The sequence below is a fragment of the Panthera onca genome, chromosome B1 (assembly GCF_046562875.1).
Source record: "Panthera onca isolate mPanOnc1 chromosome B1, mPanOnc1 haplotype 2, whole genome shotgun sequence".
NCBI lineage: Eukaryota > Metazoa > Chordata > Mammalia > Carnivora > Felidae > Panthera > Panthera onca.
In genome coordinates, this window is record NC_138342.1 from 128363647 (window position 1) to 128384903 (window position 21257).

The window sequence follows — 21257 nt, forward strand, 5'->3', positions numbered from 1 at the left end:
GAAGGCAAAAGAAGGAGAGGAACAAATTAGTGACCCAGAAGTCAAAGTAATGGAAAGTGATGAAGCTGAAAAAAGGGAGAAAGAAGACTTGTACAAAATGAGAACAGACTTAGGGAACTCAGTGACTCCATCAAACATAATAACATTTGTATTATAAAGTCCCAGATGAAAAAGGGAGAGAAAAGAGGGCAGAAAATTTGAAGAAATAACAGGTGAAAAATTCCCTAATCTGGGAAAAGAAACAGACATTCAGATCCCGGAGGCACAGAGAACTCCTATCAAAATTAACAAAAGCAGGCCAATACCAAGATATATTATAATAAAATTTACAAAATACAGTAATAAAGAAAAAAACTTAAAAGCATCAAGACAACAGAAATAATTAACTTACCAGGAACACCCATAAGACTTATCTGGAGATTTTTCACCAGAAACTTGACAAGCCAGAAGGGAGTGGCATGATATAAGCAAAAAATTGAATGAGAAAAATCTGCAGCCAACAATACTCTATCCAGCAAGCCTATCAATCAGAATAGGAGAGAGAACGATTTTCCCAAACAAAAATTAAAGGAGTTTGTGAACTAACTAAATCAGACTGCAAGATATATTAAAGGGGACTTCTTGAGTGAAAAGGAAAAACCAGAGTAACAACATAGGGGCACCTGGGTGGCTAGGTCGGTTAAGTATCCAATTTCAGCCTAGGTCATGATCTCACTGTTACCGAGTTCGAGTTCCACATCGGGCTCTGTGCTGACAGCTCAGAGCTTGGGACCTGTTTCAGATTCTGTGTCTCCCTCTCTCTCTCTGCCCCTTCCCCACTCACACTCTGTCTCTCTCAAAAATAAACATTAAAAAAAAAAGTAACAATATAAGGGCAAGAAACGCAAAAGCTGTATAAATGAATATTTCTGTAAATATCAGTCAAGGAACTCACACACACACAGAAAGGATATGAAATAACATATAGCTAAAATACGGGTTAAAATGCTGTGAAACTAGAAGCCAACCACAAGAAAAAATCTGGAAAGACCACAAATACATGGAGGTTAAACAATATGCTATTAAAAAATGAATGGGTCAACCAAGAAATCAAAGAAGAAATTTAAAAATACAAATGAAAACATCATAGTCTAAAACCTTTGAGATTCACCAAAAGAAGTACCAAGAGGGAAGTATACAGCAATACAGGCATACCTCAAGAAGCAAGAAAAATCTAAAACTAACAATTTAACCTTATGCCTAAAGGAGTTAGAAAAAAAGAACAAACAATGCCTAAAGCCAGCAGAAGGAAGGAAATAATAAAGATTAGAGCAGAAATAAATGATAAAGAAACTAAAAAAAAAAAAACAGCACAGACCAATGAAACCAATAGCTGATTCTTTGAAAAACTCAATAAAATTCATAAACTTCTAGTTAGACATACCAAAAAAGAAGACAGAGGACCCAAATAAATAAAATCACAAATGAGAAAGGAGAAATAACAACCCCATAGAAATACAAACAACTGTAAGAGAATTTTATGAAAAACTGTATGCCAACAAATTGGACAACCTGGAAAAATTGCATAAATTCCTAGAAACATATAAATTACCAAAACTGAAACAGGCAAAAATAAACAATCGGGACTACATCAAAATAAAAAAGCTTCTACACCATGAAGGAAACAATCAAAACTAAAAGGCAACTGATAGAATGGGAGAAGATGTTTGCAAATGACATATCAGATAAAGGGTTAATATCCAAAATCTACAAAACACTTACAAAACTCAACATCCAAAAAAGGAATAATCCAATTAAAAAATGGGCAGAAGGCATGAACAGACATGTCTCCAAAGAAGATATACAGAAGGCCAACAGACACACGAAAAGATGCTCAACATCACTCATCACCAGGGAAATGCAAATCAAAACTACAATGAGTTATCACCTCACACCTGTTAGAATGGTTAAAATGAGCAACACAAGAAACCAACAGGTGTTGGCAAGGATATGGAGAAAGGGGAACCCTCCTACACTACTGATGGCAATGCAAACTGGTGTTGCCACTCTGGAAAACAGTAGAGAGATTCCTCACATAGTTAAAAATAGAACTGCCCTATGATCCAGCAAATGCACTACTAGGTACTTACCCAAACAATATAAAATTACTAATTCAAAAGGATATATGCACCCCGATGTTTACAGTAGCATTATCTACAACAGCCAAATTATGGAAGCAGCCCAAGTGTCCAAAGTCTGATGAATGGATAAAGACAATGTGGCATGCATATATACATATACATATATATTATTTAAATAATATTAAATAAATATATGTTACATATTTAAATAAAATATAATGGAATATTACTCAGCCATAAACAAGAATGAAATCTGGCCATTTGCAATGACACAAACGAAGCTATAGAATATTATGCTAAATGCTACGTGAAATAAGTCAGAGAAAGACAAATACCATATGATTTTACTTATATGTGAAATTTAAGAAACAAAACAAAGAAGCAAAGGGGAACAAGAGATAAGCAAACCAAGAAACACACTCTTAACGACACAGAACAAACTGATGGGTTACCAGAGGGGAGGTGGTGGGAGATAGGTTAAATAGGTGATGGGGATTAAAGAGTACACTTGTGATGAGCAACAGGTGATACATGGAGATGTTGAATCACTATATTGTACACCTGAATCTAATATGACATTGTATGTTAACTGGAATTTAAATAAAAACAAGAAAGAAAGCAAGAAAGAAAAAGGAAGGAAGGAAGCAAACAAGCTAGCTCTGTAGAAGAGATACCATTTAAACAGAACCTGATAGTAAAAACAAAACATTCTAAAAGTATAGTTAATGGCCTCACCATACTGTTGTACGCAGAGCTCCATACTATAGGACTTCCTTATATAAAATAAGCGTAACTGAAGAAGACTTATATTTTCAATAAGCAAATTATACTCAAAATTCATATTCTGTGGTTGGCAAAAAGATAATCCTGTTTTATTAATTCAATTATTTCTTTTAAAACACCCTATCACTTTCTTAATACGGGATAGTGAATTTACACAAAAAAAGTTTAAGTATACCCGAAATAGTGCACACTCTGAGTATCTAAGCACCACAATTAAAAGAAGTAAATCTCCATTTATATTAAATTCTACAATGAGTAAAACTCAACCACAGTAACAGAAGTCAAATCAGTGGCAGCTTGAGGTAGTAACACGGGTAGAGATTGATTGTAAAAAGGTACAGGGAACTTTCCGGATTGAAATAGGTGTTACAATGTTTTGTATACGTCAAAATTCATCAAACTGTACACTTAGGATACGTGCATATATACTGTACATAAATTATGCTTCAACAAAGTTGATCTTTAAAAAAGAGGTAAAAGTGATTAACCCAAAGGATAACAAAAAAACAAAGACCCACGAGCGCCTGGGTGGCTCAGTCAGTTAAGCGTCCGACTTCGGCTCAGGTCATGATCTCTCAGCTCATGAGTTTGAGCCCTGCATCAGCCTCTGGGCTGACAGCTCAGAGCCTGGAGCTGGCGTCAGATTTTGGGTCTCCCTCTCTCTGTCCGCTAGGCCCCCACTCACACTGTTTCTCTAAGATAAACAAACATTAAAAAAAAAGAAGAAGAAAAGAAAAAACAAAGACCTTATGTATAAATGAGCACAACTACAGAATTGGGTTAGGACAATATAGCTGAAAATAAAAATGACCACTTAATATACACTGAATAATAGACAAAAAGTATGGGAGTATGTCATATGTCATAATGAAAAAGACCAAAAGACAAAAGCCCAAAATGTGTTGACTTATGACCATTGCTACCAGTGAATTATTAATTATATAATTATATAAATATGTGGTTGAATAGTAATTATCCTGGATGTTGGAGATACAAAACAAAACACAGGGCTTGCCTTCAAGAAACTTAGTGTCTAATGGAAGAGAAATAAAAATCATAGGCAACTTAAAGGCAGGAGTAACAGCCAGTCACAGCTCTGGATGAATATCAGAGTCAGAGCTGTGGGGCAGAGAGGAGTCAAAGAAAGCTTTCCATTTCCAGATAGACTGCTGTGTAGCTGGAAGCTGTATTATTTATTTAACTATAAATATTTATCACTAAGTAGCCATCATGTGCCAGGGACTGTGTGGAGTAACAGGTATACATAAAAACAAAGTAGTAAGAAATGAGGTCTAAGCAGTAAGTGAGGCCTAATAATGAAGGATACTTTTGTGCCATGGTTTAGAGCTGGTTTGCTTTTCTCCCCCTGCCCCCCACCTTGTTTTGTTTAAATTATCTACTTTATTCAAAATACTCATCGCAACTACAAAAAGGAAAAGTTCACAAAATAAATAGAGCAAGAACATGAATGTCACATATTTAGAAGAGAAAACTAAAAAATAAGAAAAGCAGATTTATAAAAAACAAATTACAAGAGATTCTAAGTGATTGAAAAGAGAAAAACATTTTAACTATAAAGATTCAGAGGAAAGAAAAAAAAAAGTCTCTAGCAAAAACCCAAACACAAACTGACATAAAAGAGTCATAAAAATGGTAACACCTGGTTCTTATTATAATATTTAAATTAATAATTCAGAGGTATAGAAACACCTGAATCTAAAATGACCAAACCTTTTATCATAGCCTTCATGTGAAAAAAATATTTGCCAAAGTAGCAACAACCTATATATTCTGATGAAAAAATTCTTCAAGAAAAATCAGACTAACAGTATTTTAAATTAAGTTTTGCTACTAATTAATTACTCAGACAGGATGCTAGGCCAGACTACATGGTGCTTCTAGTTTTTCTATATACTCTATGCATTTCTGATAAATGGGAAAAGAATAGATGACCTGGCAGAAGGCTCAGACAATAATATGTGATTTACAGGACATGAATGCAGCTACCTTAAGATTTATCTGACAGCCCTCTCCGATAGTGGACTGTTGAGTATCCGATGGAATGATTTCTAGTCTAGAAAGTCTACTACTGAGTAGCCATACACATTATTTATTTATTAGATGTTTTGGGTTGAAACCATTTTTAAATGATGCACTTCACAATGCACAGTCATAAATTTAGCTTTAAACCCAAGAAGGGAGGTAGTGTTATTGGAATGTATGTCAGACTGAATTAGGATGAGCAAAGCAACGCTTTTATAAAGTGGCCTTGAATGCAATGTCAATTCTTTCAAAAATGATATTAATGTCAGATGAGCATGATACGCTTTACACAATGCTGGAGTAATATTACTTGAAATATTTAGCATTTCCTTTAAATTCATATAGATTTCTACAAGGTTTATCCACATACACAACAAATACCAGGCACAAAAAAAGTGACATGCTTGTGAAAAACTAAATTTTAAATTGAGAATTTGTTCAATTGTCTGTGCATCAGAGTGTATACAGTTTCCTGAAGAAAGTATCCATCTTATTTTAAAGAAATAAAAAAATATATGTATCAAGCTTTGAAGAGAAAGTAGTTTTTGAACTATTTTATGAGATTCAATATATGAACAAACCTAATTTAATAAATACTAAGAATTTAACTTTACTCAAAAATGCAATGCTGAGTATTTCATGAAAGCTTTTCAATTCTAAATAATAGTATTTTTGCCTTGACAGTGTTAAGACGTAAATGGGACAAATATGAAATGGTGTCTAATCAACCTAATAATGAGTAAGTGAATACTGAAAAATATAATCCTAGGTGATCTGTTTGGTCTTAATGACAGAAAAATACAATCCTAGTTGAAGCTTTAAGAAAATACATAGTGATCTGTTTGGTCTTAATGACAGCAATACAAATGTGATCATTTCCTCATTTCTTAAATTTAGACTCTAATCTTTCTTTCGTAATAAAATGTGGCTAATTTACACACCTTGTTAAAAAGAAAGCAAAAAGAAAATAAGTTTTGAATGGATTCAAGAAAAATAATCAGAACATGGCTGACTGTCATGAAATTAACACCAACTAATTTGTAAAGTTTTAAATCAAATTTGCAGATGTTAACTTCATAAGCATATCCCATTATTTATGTGATTAAAAAGGAGTTTTTGACCTGATCTTTCGATCTTTGGCACTCAATCCTCTCCATCTCCCCTTAAAAAATTAATTAAAATTTTAGCAATATGCTAGCTTTTCACTTCCCACCCTATCTCAGACTAAAAAAAATTATCAATCAAACTCAAGCCATCCCCACCCAGTATCTGCAAAATGTCAACTTCAAATTCAATTTCATATCTCTTAAGCTTTCATGTAGAAAAAGACAGTTCACTTCTTAACAAAATAAATCACTTTTGTGACTGCCAATCTGACCTCTTTGAATTAGGAAAATTCAAAGTGAAAAATGTAATTATCACCCCGGAACAATCTGTATACATCTGGAGCTAATTCTGGCTTCATTTTTCACATCATTTTTCACACTGTGCTACATCTTACAGAGATGCCATGGAACTTTTGAAGAACGCATAAAAAATGGTAAGGACTTCGAATAACCAATAATGTATTTGATTTTATTCAAACAAAAATCTTGAGAATATCTGACTTTTGCAACTTACTCTACTAACTGATCTTCATACTCTATTTGATTGGATTAGTATTAAACAGGACTGTGACATACATGATAAATAGGTGCATTAAAACATGTCATTCTTCATCGTTTTAGCTTCTAACATTCAAAATACGTAATATACTATCTGAAACAGCTTTGATGTATCAAGAATATATTCAATACTTCTAAACTAGAAAGTGGAAATTTGTTATCAAAATCCATCTACGAAACAATCATATCACTATAAACAAATTCATACTCTGTGAAGAAATATCCCAAACTATAAGGTAATGCTTCTTAAAAGTAAAGGTAATTTTGCGTTGGTTTAAAATGGTATATGGTAATTTAGATCCAAGAAATAAGCAATTATTTCAAATCAGATTAATGAAAATTTTTCTACATTAAGCTTTTAAAGGAATGGAGTTTTCTAAGGGAAATGATTAAATTATACAAACATGATTCTTGCTAAATCTAAGAATAATAAGCTCACTAGAAACATAACTACTCCTCACAAGTTCATTATAAAAATCCATTAGGGTGTAATCTCTAGAAGTAATTGTTCTTATTGCATTTTATTGACAATGCATAGTATTGATTTTTCACACCTTCTATGATTCTTTAATTTGTATTCATGAAATGTCCATCAGCACAGTCTAAATAAATTTGGCAATATAGGCACTAAAATGAATAAATCGATGCAAAGAAACATTAATTTTGCATTATCCTTATTCGTCAGGCAAGTAAACCACAAGAGTTGTAAATGAAGGTCAAAGGTTTTGAAATGGGTCAGAACCCTTGACCTCTAGACCAATACCCTTCCTATTAAAAAAGGCTATTTTAAAGTTTTAAGTAGGGGAATTTACTACCAGCAAGGTATCATTTTTAAGAGACTACAAAGAAAACTCTCAATAAAAACATTCATCTGTTTAATTGCAAAACAGAAAAGAAAAACCATCCCAGGATACATGATTTTTACATAAGTTTTCTAAAAATCATTAAAGCTTACCATATGAGGTATAAAATTTCTGAACACTGAAAGCAATTTTGCTTTAGGAATTTATTTACTACATCTTATTATGATGGCTGCCATATTTTTGTTGACGTTTTCCCAAATCTACTCCGTATGTCAAAAATAATTAGCAATGACAAGAATTCAAAATTATTTATCACTCATTTTATAACCTCTACACAAAAGGGAAGTAAACCCATTATTCCTAGGGGAGTCAGAGTGGCACTCCACAAGGTATAGAAATAAATCTGTTTCTATAACCTTAATATATGCAGCAAAGAAATTTAGCCATCTCAAGATCATTTGCTATACACATTTTTTAATGTGACTCTAAAAACCTATTTCTCATTCATCTGTTTTTTCTCAGCACTCACTACAAAATCATCTGTTAGTATCAAAGACAAGAAGTAATCCTTTTGCAATAGAAATAAAATTTTAAAACTGTAAACTTAAAACTCTATTACAGCAAAAATTTCTACTGAAACATTTGTAACTTCCTTATAAAATAAATTCATGCAAGAATTTACTTTTAATCCAACATTTATTCTTATCACTCACCTGAGAACACAGTAGCATAACCAATTCCACAACTGAACTACTAGACTTCATGCAAACCAGACCTATTTTAAAGAGAATTTAAAAGAAAAATTACAAAGCATAAAACAAATATGAGGGATCTGTTATACAACTTTATCCAAACTGGTTTTTAAAATAAAATTAAGCATCTTGCTAAGAACCAAACCCACACACATTTGATCCTAGGAGTAAACAAGGTACTCTGTAATTACTTGAAACTTGGTATCAAAACTACCACAATTTTTTTGTAGACTACTTCATTTCAGTATTCAAACTACTAACACACTTAATCGAATTCCACATATAATGACATTTCACAATACTCATAGAAATGTGCACAACATATGCCATATTGATCAATATCATCTACATTTTGTTTTGGAGAGAGTTGATTGTTATACATGCAGAGAAGGGAAATGGCTCCCTGACCTTTGCTTTCTCCACCACACTCTCTCCCTTCAACCCTCTAGCTATCAATCAAGTTTCCATTTTGTTTCATGGCAGCAGACATCCCAAACACTCTTATTAGTACCTTGACCTGTGACCTCACACTAAACCTTAACAGAAGTGCAAGCATTCTCTGTTATATATTCTTGATTTCTTGTAAATAAATTCATTTACATTTTCTCTTTTCTGTTTCCTTTAGGTTCACCAAAAGTATCCCAGGAAGGAACTTTTAAGCAATTAATACATATCTAAAGACTGCCTTAGTTTTGATTACCAATAAAATCTAAAAAGGTACAAGAATATTTTATAACCAGTATGTTAAAAAAAAAAAAAGCAATGCCCATAATTAAAAGCATTAAATTAGTACATTACTAATAATCAGAAAAATATAATTTTTCATTCTGTATTTTTTTGAGCAAACACAAGTTTGGAATCCAGGGTTTAACAACTAAAGTAATTCCTGGTGGCCTCTTACACACCATACAGAATTATCTTCTTTCTTTCTTCCCATTAAAGCTCCTGCAGGCAGCCCATTCCATCCTATTCCCTTTCTTTAATCTTCTATCTCTGTAGTTCTTCCCCCTTACCTCTTTTAGTCATGTTGGCTCATAACTACAAATGGCACACATTGCCATTCTGTAGCCTTACAAATAGCATTCTCATTAAATAGGTTATTTCCCCCCTTCGCTTTTTAGAAAAGAACCATTTTTCTCAATGGTTTGAAAAAATATTTAACATAGAAATAATGATGGTAATAGTGTTAAGCACCAGCATAAAAATTAGCCACAGAACATCTACATGTTGCATTAAGAAAGCAGGCCATTAACCAGACTAAATTATGCTTTCTGTAGAGCTTGAAATGAGCATAGCTCTGCAGGCTAATTCCAAGGCCAAAAGGAAGCATACCAATAGTCCATCTGTCATTGCTGGTGTAGCCTTCTGCTGGTCTAGAACCTTGCCACTTTCCGTAAAATGTACCAACTATAGGAAGTTCCATATATTTCAACCTTAAAAGCTACTACTTCCAAAAAGGAAATTCAGATCTTTCTACAATTAGGTCATTATTCCTAACTGCTATATTCTAAGGAAACCAGAATTCCTACCAACTTTCATTTCATGGCAAAACATTTGGGCTCTGATCTGGCTCAGGCTTTGGTATCCACTCAGAAAAAGAACAATAATGACACAAAAGGCCTTGGGCCATGAAAAGTTAGAATTCACTGATTAATGCGTTGAGTACTCAATAATAGTAAAATAAATAACATTTCACAGTTTGATTAGAACAATTCATGTTTTTTGGACTGGGGATTTGTAGATTTGTAAAGGATGGGGAGGAAGACCAGGATGGATGGTATATTAAACTTTAAATGAAAATGGGCTTTAGAGGACAAAAGAGACCTTATATTAATCCTTTAATTATAAGTTCCCTGCCTAAGGGCAACAAATACTGTAAACAAAAATATATAACCTTTAGAGTAAATAAACAAGAAACATCCCCAATAAAGGACTTGGCATCAGGTTACACAACTTAACTGTTTTGTTTTGTTTTGTTTTGTTTGCCTTTGGATGACACTGGTTGCATGTATGAAAAAGGAATAAATGAATTATAAGTCAGTAAATCTGTCTTCAGATTTACATTCAGACTCTAATAATTATCCAAAGGAGGCCCTAAAACAACACTTAGAGTGAATTTGTAAGTTCCTGCAGAAGTATCAATTTTCATTTTGTACAAAAACACATCCTATTATTGCCCCAGTTAGCAGAAAGCAAACAAGTTACTACAGGCTCAGAGATCTGAATAGGCATATTACCTAACCTCCCTAAAAGCCTCTCAGAATAATGGTAGGGTTAATTTTGCTTGGTTTTATTTTTGGTTCATTTTTCTAAGATACGCAATTTCAGTCTCTTCAAAAAAGACAAACTCAAGATACCAAAGCCAGAAGTTTTACACTCCTCTGGAGTTTCATTACCAAAGAGGACTATAATTTCTTCACCAAAGACTATTTATCCTACCTCTATTACTAGTGCTTTTCTTTACCACTAAAACTCAAAAATATTAAATGACTTACCAGATATTAAGCAAACAACGTAACATTTAAACCCACTGATCTGTCTAAACTTTCAAGCAGGCAGACCATGACAAACAGTCACGACCATCTGCCTTATGGAATGTAAGAAGCCTTATTAAAAATATACAAATTTTGGGCCACCTAGGTGGCTCAGTTAGATAAGTAACCAACTTGGGCTTAGATCATGCTTTCACAGTTTGTGAGATGGAGCCCCGTGTTGGGCTCTGTACTGACAAGGTAGAGCCTGCTTGGGATTCTTTCTCTCCCTCTCTCTGTCCCACCCCTGCTCACACTATAATACACACACACACACATATATACTATATTATATATATTTTTAAGTCATCTTAAACAATTTACAGGAGGGATAATTATAAACAGCATTAGAAATTTTGATAAGAATTTATGCATAATAAACTCAAATTCTTATTCTATATTTTCCTGCTTTTCAAGGAATTTGTATATATCCTGCATGAGCAATGCCCTTTGGATACAACTAAGTACTCCTCATCAATCTGTAAACAATATCCATCTTGTAAACACTAATTCCAAATTTCAAATAAACTTCTAATAGGTTCTAGCTTATCATTAATTCTGGTCCTTTCTCTTGAACTTACATCATCAGATGGTTTGGAAAAGATGAATCATTCAAAATTTTGTTGAAAAGAAGACAGCCATCTTCTTTGATCCAGAATTGTAAAACATTTTCTTCTTGAGACTTTCAAACACCATTTAGAATGATCAATCCACTGAATTTTTTCATTTCTACATGAGCTTTTCCTTCCAATCACTTTCATATAACACATTTGCCTTTTTTACTCACTTAGAAACTATACCAAGTAAACTGTGGTGTATAACTATCACGAACAATGGAATAACACGGTCACATGCCTTTTTAGCAAAATAAGATGTTCCAGGTTCTTGTCAGAAAATATTGCATAAATTTTGAAGACTGAAATCCTTTTTATTGAATGACATGCTGAGAAAACCAATTTCCTTTTTACACAGAAATATACTATGCACTAATGAATTCTTGAGTTTGATAAAATTTATAAGTGCTGTTCTCTGTCTCTTTAAATTCATCCTCAGATGGTCTAATTGTAAAATGTCTTTTTCTGTCAATTTTATCACCATACCATTAGAGCAGAAAATAAACAACTCTGAATTCTTAAATTCAATGAAAGTTGAAAATCAGACCACAAAGATAATGTCCACAGAATTCTTTTACACCAATATTTCTCAATTTTTTTTCGTTACTGCTCTCCACTTGGGAAGCCATTTCAGACCATTTTTTTCTTAACTATACCCCTATGAAATTTTAATACTAAAGATGTACTATATAGATGTATGTGGCCCTTTGGAGGGTCACAAATCATTATAATACCTAAAATGTTTTTGTCCCACGCCCCCCCCCCAATACCAGTTTTTGCTCTCACTGAGAAAACAAATTTCTATCTTCTTAAAATATGATCATGTACTTTGAGAAATGCAGTAAAAACTGGGGGTGATCTGATAGTGATGATTTGTTTTCCTATCGTGGCATAAATTCTAGGGGCAATTCCAGTACTCTTGTATTCTTATTATTTTAGTCCTTACTATCGTTAGGAATAACTGATGAGTAACAGTGAAATACCAAAATGTTTTAAGGTATAGGAAAACTAAGACCACAAACACCCTATAACAAATCTTAGATTTATAAAACTTGTCCAATGAACTTACATATGGTAACTCTAAGATGGAATATATTTTTTAAGTAATTTTCTCTTTGTATTTGGAGGACCTCTTTAAACAATAAAATATTAATCCTTATAAAGGATTGAAAAAGAAGGTCAATATCACTACAATTGAGACAATCAGAAAACATGTGGTTCTAATAAGCATGATGTAATATTAAGTATTTCCTCTAATTAAACTTTTAAATCTAATTTCAAGCCATCAGAAAATGCATGGGACAGAGAAACAATTAAATGACATCACCAAGAAACAATAGCATTAAAGGGGCGCCTGGGTGGCGCAGTCGGTTAAGCGTCCGACTTCAGCCAGGTCACGATCTCGCGGTCCGTGAGTTCGAGCCCCACGTCAGGCTCTGGGCTGATGGCTCGGAGGCTGGAGCCTGTTTCCGATTCTGTGTCTCCCTCTCTCTCTGCCCCTCCCCTATTCATGCTCTGTCTCTCTGTCCCAAAAATAAATAAAAAACGTTGAAAAAAAAAAAAATTTAAAATAGTGGAAGAATAGGGTGAAACTATTTGATATTAATAAAGACTTACGAGACATAACCAAATGCAATAAATTGATTTTGATTGTATCTTAGAAGAAAACCAATTATAAAAAGACATCTAAATGAAGATGAATATGAACTGAGTATGATATGGCACAAAACTATTATGAATATTAGGTGTAAGAGGAGCAATTATGATTATAAAGGAAAATATCCTTTTTTACATGGACTATTAATTATTTAAGGGTAAGATGACAAAATGTCTGGAATTGTCTGAGGTACTAAAGCAAAAAAAAAAAAAAACAGAGGTAGATATAACAAACAGCAAAACAAAAATGGTTTGGTAGTTGGCAATAAGTTCATGGTTATTATAAATATTTAACATATTTAAAACTGCTTAAATAAAAAAATTATTTAAAAAATGTAAAAGTAGGGGCACCTGGGTGGCTCAGTCAGTTAAGTGTCCCTCTCTTGATCTTGGCTCAGGTCATGATCTCGCCATTCGTAAGATCGAGCTCCCCACGTCACGATCTGCACTAACGCTGCAGGCCCTGATTAGGATTCTCTCTTTCCCTCTGTCTCTCTCTGCCCCTCCACTGCTCGCTCTCTTTCTCTCTCAAAATAAACTTTAAAAACTTTTAAATATATATATATATATTTAAACACACACACACACACAATATACAGTGTCTGGTCATACATCTAGTGACTGGCAAACACAAGATTAAAACCAAGGTTTCCTGTCTTTGAGTCCAGTGCTTTTTGTATAGTACCATGCTGCAAATACCTCTACTCAAAACTTCTTTATTTCACAATGCATAAAACCACCAACCAAAACATTCCTCACAACTTAAAATACAGACATAAGTTACATAAAACTCTTAGATTTGTTTGCTATTTTAATGAACACAGTCCAATGAGTAGGCACTGCTCAGGTTTTTAGATAACAAGGTAGATGATGCACTATTGCTTACTGGTTTATCATAATTTACCAGTAAGAAGTTGATAAATTAAATTTTATTCAGGGATCCAGAATTGGCAAATTTAGTACTTCTGAGTATCTAAGGTGATCCTATTTTGTTTGATCTATTATAAAACTCAAAGACCAACTAAAAAGCAACAATGTCTTCCTACACCAAAAGGCTGTAATTAATAATTCATTTTATATTAATGAAATACAGTTCCTAAGTTGTCACACCACTTTAAAAAATAAACAACATGTGAAGTATAAATTACGGAGATGTCCTTTAATTTTCCAACTCATTATCTTTCAAATCTTACTACTTCATTAGATCAAATAGTCCATGCATGGCTAAATAAATTATATCCTTTGGCAGATAATGTAAATTTCTACCCCACATTAATCAAATATTTCTAAAACCTGAACTTTTTCAAATAAATTCAATGCTACCTTTTCCCTCTATGGGAATGACATCACTCACCACCAACCCCCTATACATCTATAGCACAGATGATAATAAAATTCATGTCAGCTGAAGCTTATTACTTACAAAGTGCTGGTATCTCCTAGGTAATGCTGAGATACAGATAACTTACTAAGCTATTAACCTACCTATACCTTGAATTTCCATATCCTTATTTCTATGAAAAGAGTGATTTTTACAAGTTTTAAGAAATTCCTCAAGAGATCATCTACTGACCATAGCTCAACAAAAAAATATGATAACTAAAGCTGTAAATCAATATTTAAAGAGACTGGGCTATAGATATTCTATTTTTCCATGATTTTTCAGCTTTAGGAAAACAAAAGTATTTTATCTTAAACCATCAACCATGGACACAGACAAGCCAGAGTTTGGCAAACTTCTAGTCCAACACTTTGAATACAAAAATCAATTCTGTATGATCACTGATGAAAGTCCTCTAGTTTATCCTTAAAGATTTTTCATTATAAGGATGAAGACTGGTATTTTGAAGTCAGTCTATTAAGCTCTCAAAAAGAATTGTTTGAAAAGCCATTCTCTACTGAACTGATACCATTTGGTTGAGTTACCCATTCTATTAGAAAACACTGACTACATAACAAGTGCCCCTTATCAGGAAAAAAAAAAAAGTCCCAAAACTTTTCATCCAGTCCATAAACAGCATGGTTTCCAATTCACTCAGCAACCAACTCTACATGCTATCTAGTTTAACACAATCTCAAAGTATGCTACTTTGAAGTAGAAATGATCCAGTAATCTATATATGATATAAGCAGGATAGAGTACAAGACTACTGCTATTTCCACTTCTTTATAAAACAGAATTCTACTAATAAAGATAAATAACACATTCCTCATTTACCTCATACGTGGCAATACACTATTGTTTATCTGGATCTTAAGTTCAAGTAAAAGCTTATATAAATACTAACTACTATAACACTAATCTTTCTATCAATGCATTAAGAAAAATCTAAGTCTTAGTTCTTTGGTTCAGTACATACTTTTCTGTTTCATCCAATTCACCGATTAAAAAATCTTGAACATATAAGAATATTAGACGAGACATATTCTTCACAAGATACAGCCTCTGTAAGAATCCTTGTCAAAGGATGAAAATACTTGAGCAATGAAACTCCATGCATCTCGTATTTTCCATTTAAGTTAAGCTTGAAATTTTAAATATAAATTTAAATATATATTTGTAAAGTGACATACAGAAAAATCACTTACTTGTTCCTTCTATTAGCAATTCTTGCCCATGACTACCCAAAAGTGTCCGAGAAAGAAAAGGTGCAAAATCCACAAAAATCTCTCGCAGAAGAGGAGCTGCCTTTTCCAAAGCATGTTCAAGTCTCTCTGTAATACTAATGAAAAGATGTTAAGTTACCTGAACTTTTCATTAGAATTTACAACTTTCAGTTTTTAAAATGAGCTTCCACAGAAATGTAAAATTCACGAGAAATTAAAAATTACATAAGGACTCATTATTGCTATACATATCATTCCTTCTGCCTGGATTGCCCTTTGTTAGTCAGTTCTACATCATCATCCCCAGCCCTGACCAATAATCTGGTAAAAAACCACTCCAAGGATAAGCTTTTATAGGAAATCTTAATGGGTCAGTTGAGAGCACTTGATTTTAATTTTAGCACCATTTTAACCTAAAAAAAACTCTAAGTCCTTACCAAATTTGTCTGTTCACCAATAAACCATCAGCACTTTGAGCTCAAGAACTATGTCTTCATTTCTAAGTTCTCAGCTGCAGCATATAATACAGACTCAATATACGTTTATAAACCTAATCACTTTATATTCTTTTCCATTGACATCTACGTCTATAGCAGCTTTTTCTTTCCTTTTTTTTTTTTTTAAGTTTATTTATTTTGAAAGAGAGAGAGAGTGCAAGCAGGAGAGGGGCAGAGACAGAGGGAGAGACAGAATCCCAAGCAGGCCCTGTGTAATTAAGAATTTGTTATTCATGCAGCACTTATTTTAATAGCCACTTCTCATAAACTTTTTATATCCCATAATCTTTAAAAAGGAACTTCTAAAATGTTCTAAATGTCACTTATATTTAAAAAAAGAAGTAGAAAAAATAAAGTTTTTTTTTTAAACAAAGAGCTGTAGCTAGAGAGTTTAAAGAGTCATCAAAAGAACAAATCACAAACATCCAATTAGCTTAAATACCTCATATTTGAAACTTGGTCTTCTGGAACTGAACCAACTGTTGGAACCGAGGGCAATTTTGCATTAGATGATCTACCACCTGTAAAAGAAAATAACCATTTACAGGAATTTTCTGTTTTTAGATACAAAGGTTTAAACAAAAAACCTATCTTTATAACAAATCAACAAAAAACAGAATGCATTTTTAAATGTCCATTATAATTTAGATAACATTAAAATCTACCAATTAATAAGATCTTCCTTGAATCATTTATAAATCTTAGTTACAAGTTTGATCATTACACAAAGTAACCCTATGATCCACCAGCTGCAGAGATAATAGAAAACTAAATTCTGACTCATTCAACCAGAGTTATGATTTCTTGCTTTTTTTTTTGTAGTTTAAGTGTATTTATTTATTTTGAGAGAGAGACAGAGAGAGCATAAGCAGGGGAAGGGTAGAGAGAAGGAGAGACAGAATTCCAATACAGGGATAGAACTCACAAGCCATGAGATAGATCTGAGGAGAGATCAAGGGTCAGATGTTTGATGGACTGTGACACCCAGGCGGCCCCCTGCAGTTATGATTTCTTCTATTCAACAAGTGGCAATAGAGATTTACAAGTAGAAACTCAAAATTTACCCTTAAATATGTATATCTCCATGACCATGAAAACTGACCTTGAACACCAAATAACTTATGCTATACCCTGACTGCTCTTAAATCTAGTCCAACAAACATAATCCAGTGAATATCTGAGAAACACTTCTTAAATGATTCAAACAGAATTTATACTCTTTCATTTGTGTCCACACTGTAATAAAAACATAATGTGTTAGTGTATTTGTAACACAGCATGTCAAATGATTTTTTAAATATCCTTCTTCCTACCATACTAATCTTCTTAAAAGCAGAGACTTCCTTTTCTTTATCCATATCTCTAGAAGCCTAGAGAACCTGACAATAATAGAAGGTCCTCAGTTTATGTTAATTGCAGAAATTATTCCTTTAATCATTTCCATTTCCCATATTTTACAGGTCTATCTTCCCACCTGGTATATGCTTCTCTATTTCTTACTTTTTTATGTCCCTCTTTTTATTTAAACTACCGTGTAAAATTAATTTCTACCATGTGATCTTATTTTACTCTCCAACGAATATTCTCAGATACCCTTAAATACTCTTGTATATTTTTCTGAATGGCCAATTCATCATCTTACAGCATAAAATGTTCAAACTATGTTATCCTATACAAGAATAATCATCTTTGTTTTCAACAAATACCTGTGCTTATCACATTTACTTGGCAAGACAAAAATAATCACCATCAAAGTAACTCTGGAAGACTTAAAGAATGGATAGGAACACAAAAACATACATTATGACAAGTCTTTTTTTTTAATTTTTTAATGTTTATTTATTTTTGAGACAGAGAGAGACAGAGAGAGTGCGAGCGGGGAAGGGGCAGAGAGAGAGGGAGACACAGAATCTGAAAGAGGCTCCAGGCTCTTAGCTGTCAGCACAGAACCGGATGCAGGGCTTGAACTCACAAACCGCGAGATCATGACCTGAGCCGAAGTCAGAAACTTAACCAACTGAGCTACCCAGGTGCCTCACATTATGACAAGTCTTGAAAAAGTGAATCTAGAAGACTAATCTGGAGGATAATTTACTGAGGCTTAAAGAGTTCTAAAAGTTCAAGAAAGTAGGGGGAAAATAAAGTTCCTGTTTAAGAATCAGGATATATGGGATAGAACGTTCAATTTAAGCTAGGAGTAGGACCTAACGAAACAAAAGCCATTTGCTTTTTCTAAGGCCAATATTAGGAAAAAAAGAATACACACATACAGTGTCAAATAATTTCTCTATAACATAGGGACCATAAGAGTCACTGAAATCCAACTGGAAAGATAATCCTAACAACCTGGAGCCCATAGGTACGAGGGACATGCACATCTTACTTGCATTTGTAATTCAGTAAGTAAACTTTCCATTTCCGAAAGCAGTGTCTTAAATGGATGTCAAGTTAGTACCTGTGTAAATACAGACTGAAATCCTAACACAATTCTGTAGAGGAACAGTCCAAAAGAAGACAGGAAATATATGGAAGCAAATGAAAAAAAGAATACGCAAAGCAGAGGGGCACCTGGGTGACTTGGTTGAACTTCTGACTCTTGATTTCAGCTCAGGTCATGATCTCACAGATCAGGAGTTTGAGCCCTGTGTCAGGCTCTGCACTGAACATGGGGCCTACTTGGGATTCTCTCTCTCTCTCTCTCTCTCTCTCTCTCTCTCTCTCTGCCCCTCCCCCTCTCTCTGCTACCCCCCTCAAAATAAATAAATAAACTTTAAAAAAAAAGAATATGCAAAGATGATACAGAAGAGGGGCTTAAAAGATCTTGGAACCTGGAAACCAATTTGACAATAAATTTCATATATTAAAAAAAATTAAAAAATAAAAAAATAAAATAAAATTCTCTGTTAGAAAAAAAAAAAAAGATCTTGGAACCTATGCATTATCACAGATCTGATGCTTTTGATCTGTTCTCAAACCCTTAGATATAGGTATGCTGGAAGAACATAAGGAAACAAATTGGCATAGACAGAAAGATAGATAAAAGAGAGAAGAAGATGCTCATATAGCAAACAGAAAGAAAGAAGAAACAGTTGAGAAGATCCAAAAGCAGCCTCTGATATTGGGAGCTAGCCTGTTAATATCAATTAGTCCCTACTGTTGTTAGGACCTGATTAGAAACCATAGTTAGGTCTTGGTGTTTTAATATTGAATATAAACAATTTCATAAAGTATCAACATCAGATAAAGCCATGCCATAATCATGATGAATCAACACAAAACAATACTACCATGTAATTTTTTCACAAGACAAAAATGAACTCTGTCCAAATAACAAAGATGGCCAAACATCCCAAATCCTAATATGAATGACTGACTTCTTTATAAATTATAGCTTTGGGCTTCCACGCTTCTAGATGATATTTATTAGGATACCTTATCACAGAATTAATTACCAATGCTTCCTCACAATATTCAAATCAGAAGGAAGCCCACTTCTTAACCTCTCCCTAAAATCACCTAATACAATCTAAAACCCTATAATAAACCTTTTCTATTAGTTTATCTATTATCTATTAGTTTTCTATTATCATCATCTATTAGTGAGATGTCCCAAACTTCTTCATCATGTGTGTGCATTCTCCCTCGCTTAACTAACGTATTCAACCAAGGGTTTATTCCTGGTGGTCTCTGGTTAGAGCACATTGATAGAAATTTTAAATGAAGTCAGGCAGAAAAAGATAAAAATCATCGGATTTTTTTTAGAAGAGCCAGAAATAAATCTGTAAGTAAGAATTCTTTTCAGTAACAACCTATTTATCAAAATAAAATACACATTTTTCCACATGATAGCACTTCTCAAATCAACACATTTTACAATCAAAGGCATCTTAAACAACAGCAGCCAAAGTTGAGACCTAATTGTGAGAGAAAACTGGATACAATCAAGAAAGCAACAGATTCGAATCTGAGATATGGTAAAAGACTAAGTAAGGAAGAACTGTTTTAACTGAAATCTTCATTTTGCCAGTCTCCAACCTCAAGATCACAAAAACTAGAGGCCTAGAGGAAAAACAATTGTACCGTCTCAACATACTGTGTAAGTATAATGATTTACTTGACTACAATGTAAAAATGCTGTGCTTTAAAGAGCAAAAGGACCCTCTTTTCCAAACCTTCTTGAACTAGTCAGACCTGAAGCAGTTAGTTTGAAGAGATCAAGGAAAGTATTTGTACCTGAATGGGTGCTACACTGACCCGGAGCAAGGTATAGGAGCCCAAACAATGTAAGGAGGGCATTTAGGTAGGAAAGAAAACTAAAAAAAACTTTGAGGTAATAGTTTGAAATTAAGGGCATTTGTGTGAATCCACGGTTTCACTACAGACATATATAAAAGTATATATTAAATATATTCCTTCATTCAAATACATGCTCATATATATATAGTCCCTAGTTCTTTCAACTGAGAGGACCTGAGAGCAGCAATATTTGAACATCCCATGTCCAGATCTTGCTCCTAAATACTATTCTTCACTAAGAGAGAGAAATGGCTGATTCAAGATCTCTGGAAGAAAAGTACACAAAGATCTTGAAACACCTAGCTTTGTTTTTTTAGAAAGCAAAGATACGCCCACGGAATAATAGGCTGTCATTCACAAACACACAGAAGCCAACTTGAAGGGACTACCATAGATCAAATTGGAGACAATTTGAGCATAAAAATAAATAATAACTGATTCAACGCATCCAGTAAAATAGGAAGCCAAAAGGCCATACTGTTATGATAAATTAACAATCTGAGGAACAGGATATTTAAATAATTTCAAATCACCTTCCCACAAAACACTTATTAATTACAAAAGGGAAAGACTAACTTAACAATATAGAAAGTTGGCAGTTACATGTTAATCAAATAATGCAAGGGGTCATCATTGGTACTGTGACAAATCAAAATTGTAAACCATATGATGAGCACCAAGTGATGTATGTAACTGTTGAGTCACTATAATGTACACCTGAAACTATTAACTATAGTGGAATTAAAGACAGACAAAATTGTGTGCCATGTGATTAGATTCTTTTCTTCTCCACCTGTTCCATAATATTCCTACCAAAGAAACATATCATAATCTGCTTCTAATAATGAGTATATATCAGACCAACCAAAATTCAAGGACATTCATTTGAAT

The 21257-nt window shown here is 33.4% G+C and overlaps 1 protein-coding gene across 7 annotated transcripts in view; it reads right to left on the minus strand.

The window, feature by feature from the left end:
- LRBA (LPS responsive beige-like anchor protein) overlaps positions 1-21257 on the minus strand; it is a 779818-nt gene that overhangs the window by 526841 nt on the left and 231720 nt on the right. For 6 of the 7 annotated variants that reach the window (XM_060655634.3, XM_060655639.3, XM_060655638.3 and 3 more), the window contains exons 32-34: positions 16513-16591; positions 15556-15689; positions 8127-8188 (exon numbers count right to left, since the gene is read on the minus strand). In XM_060655634.3, the coding sequence (XP_060511617.2) occupies positions 8127-8188; positions 15556-15689; positions 16513-16591 (275 nt within the window). Of the gene's footprint in view, positions 1-8126; positions 8189-15555; positions 15690-16512; positions 16592-21257 lie in introns of those variants that run through there. The other variant, XM_060655640.3, reaches the window with a different exon arrangement.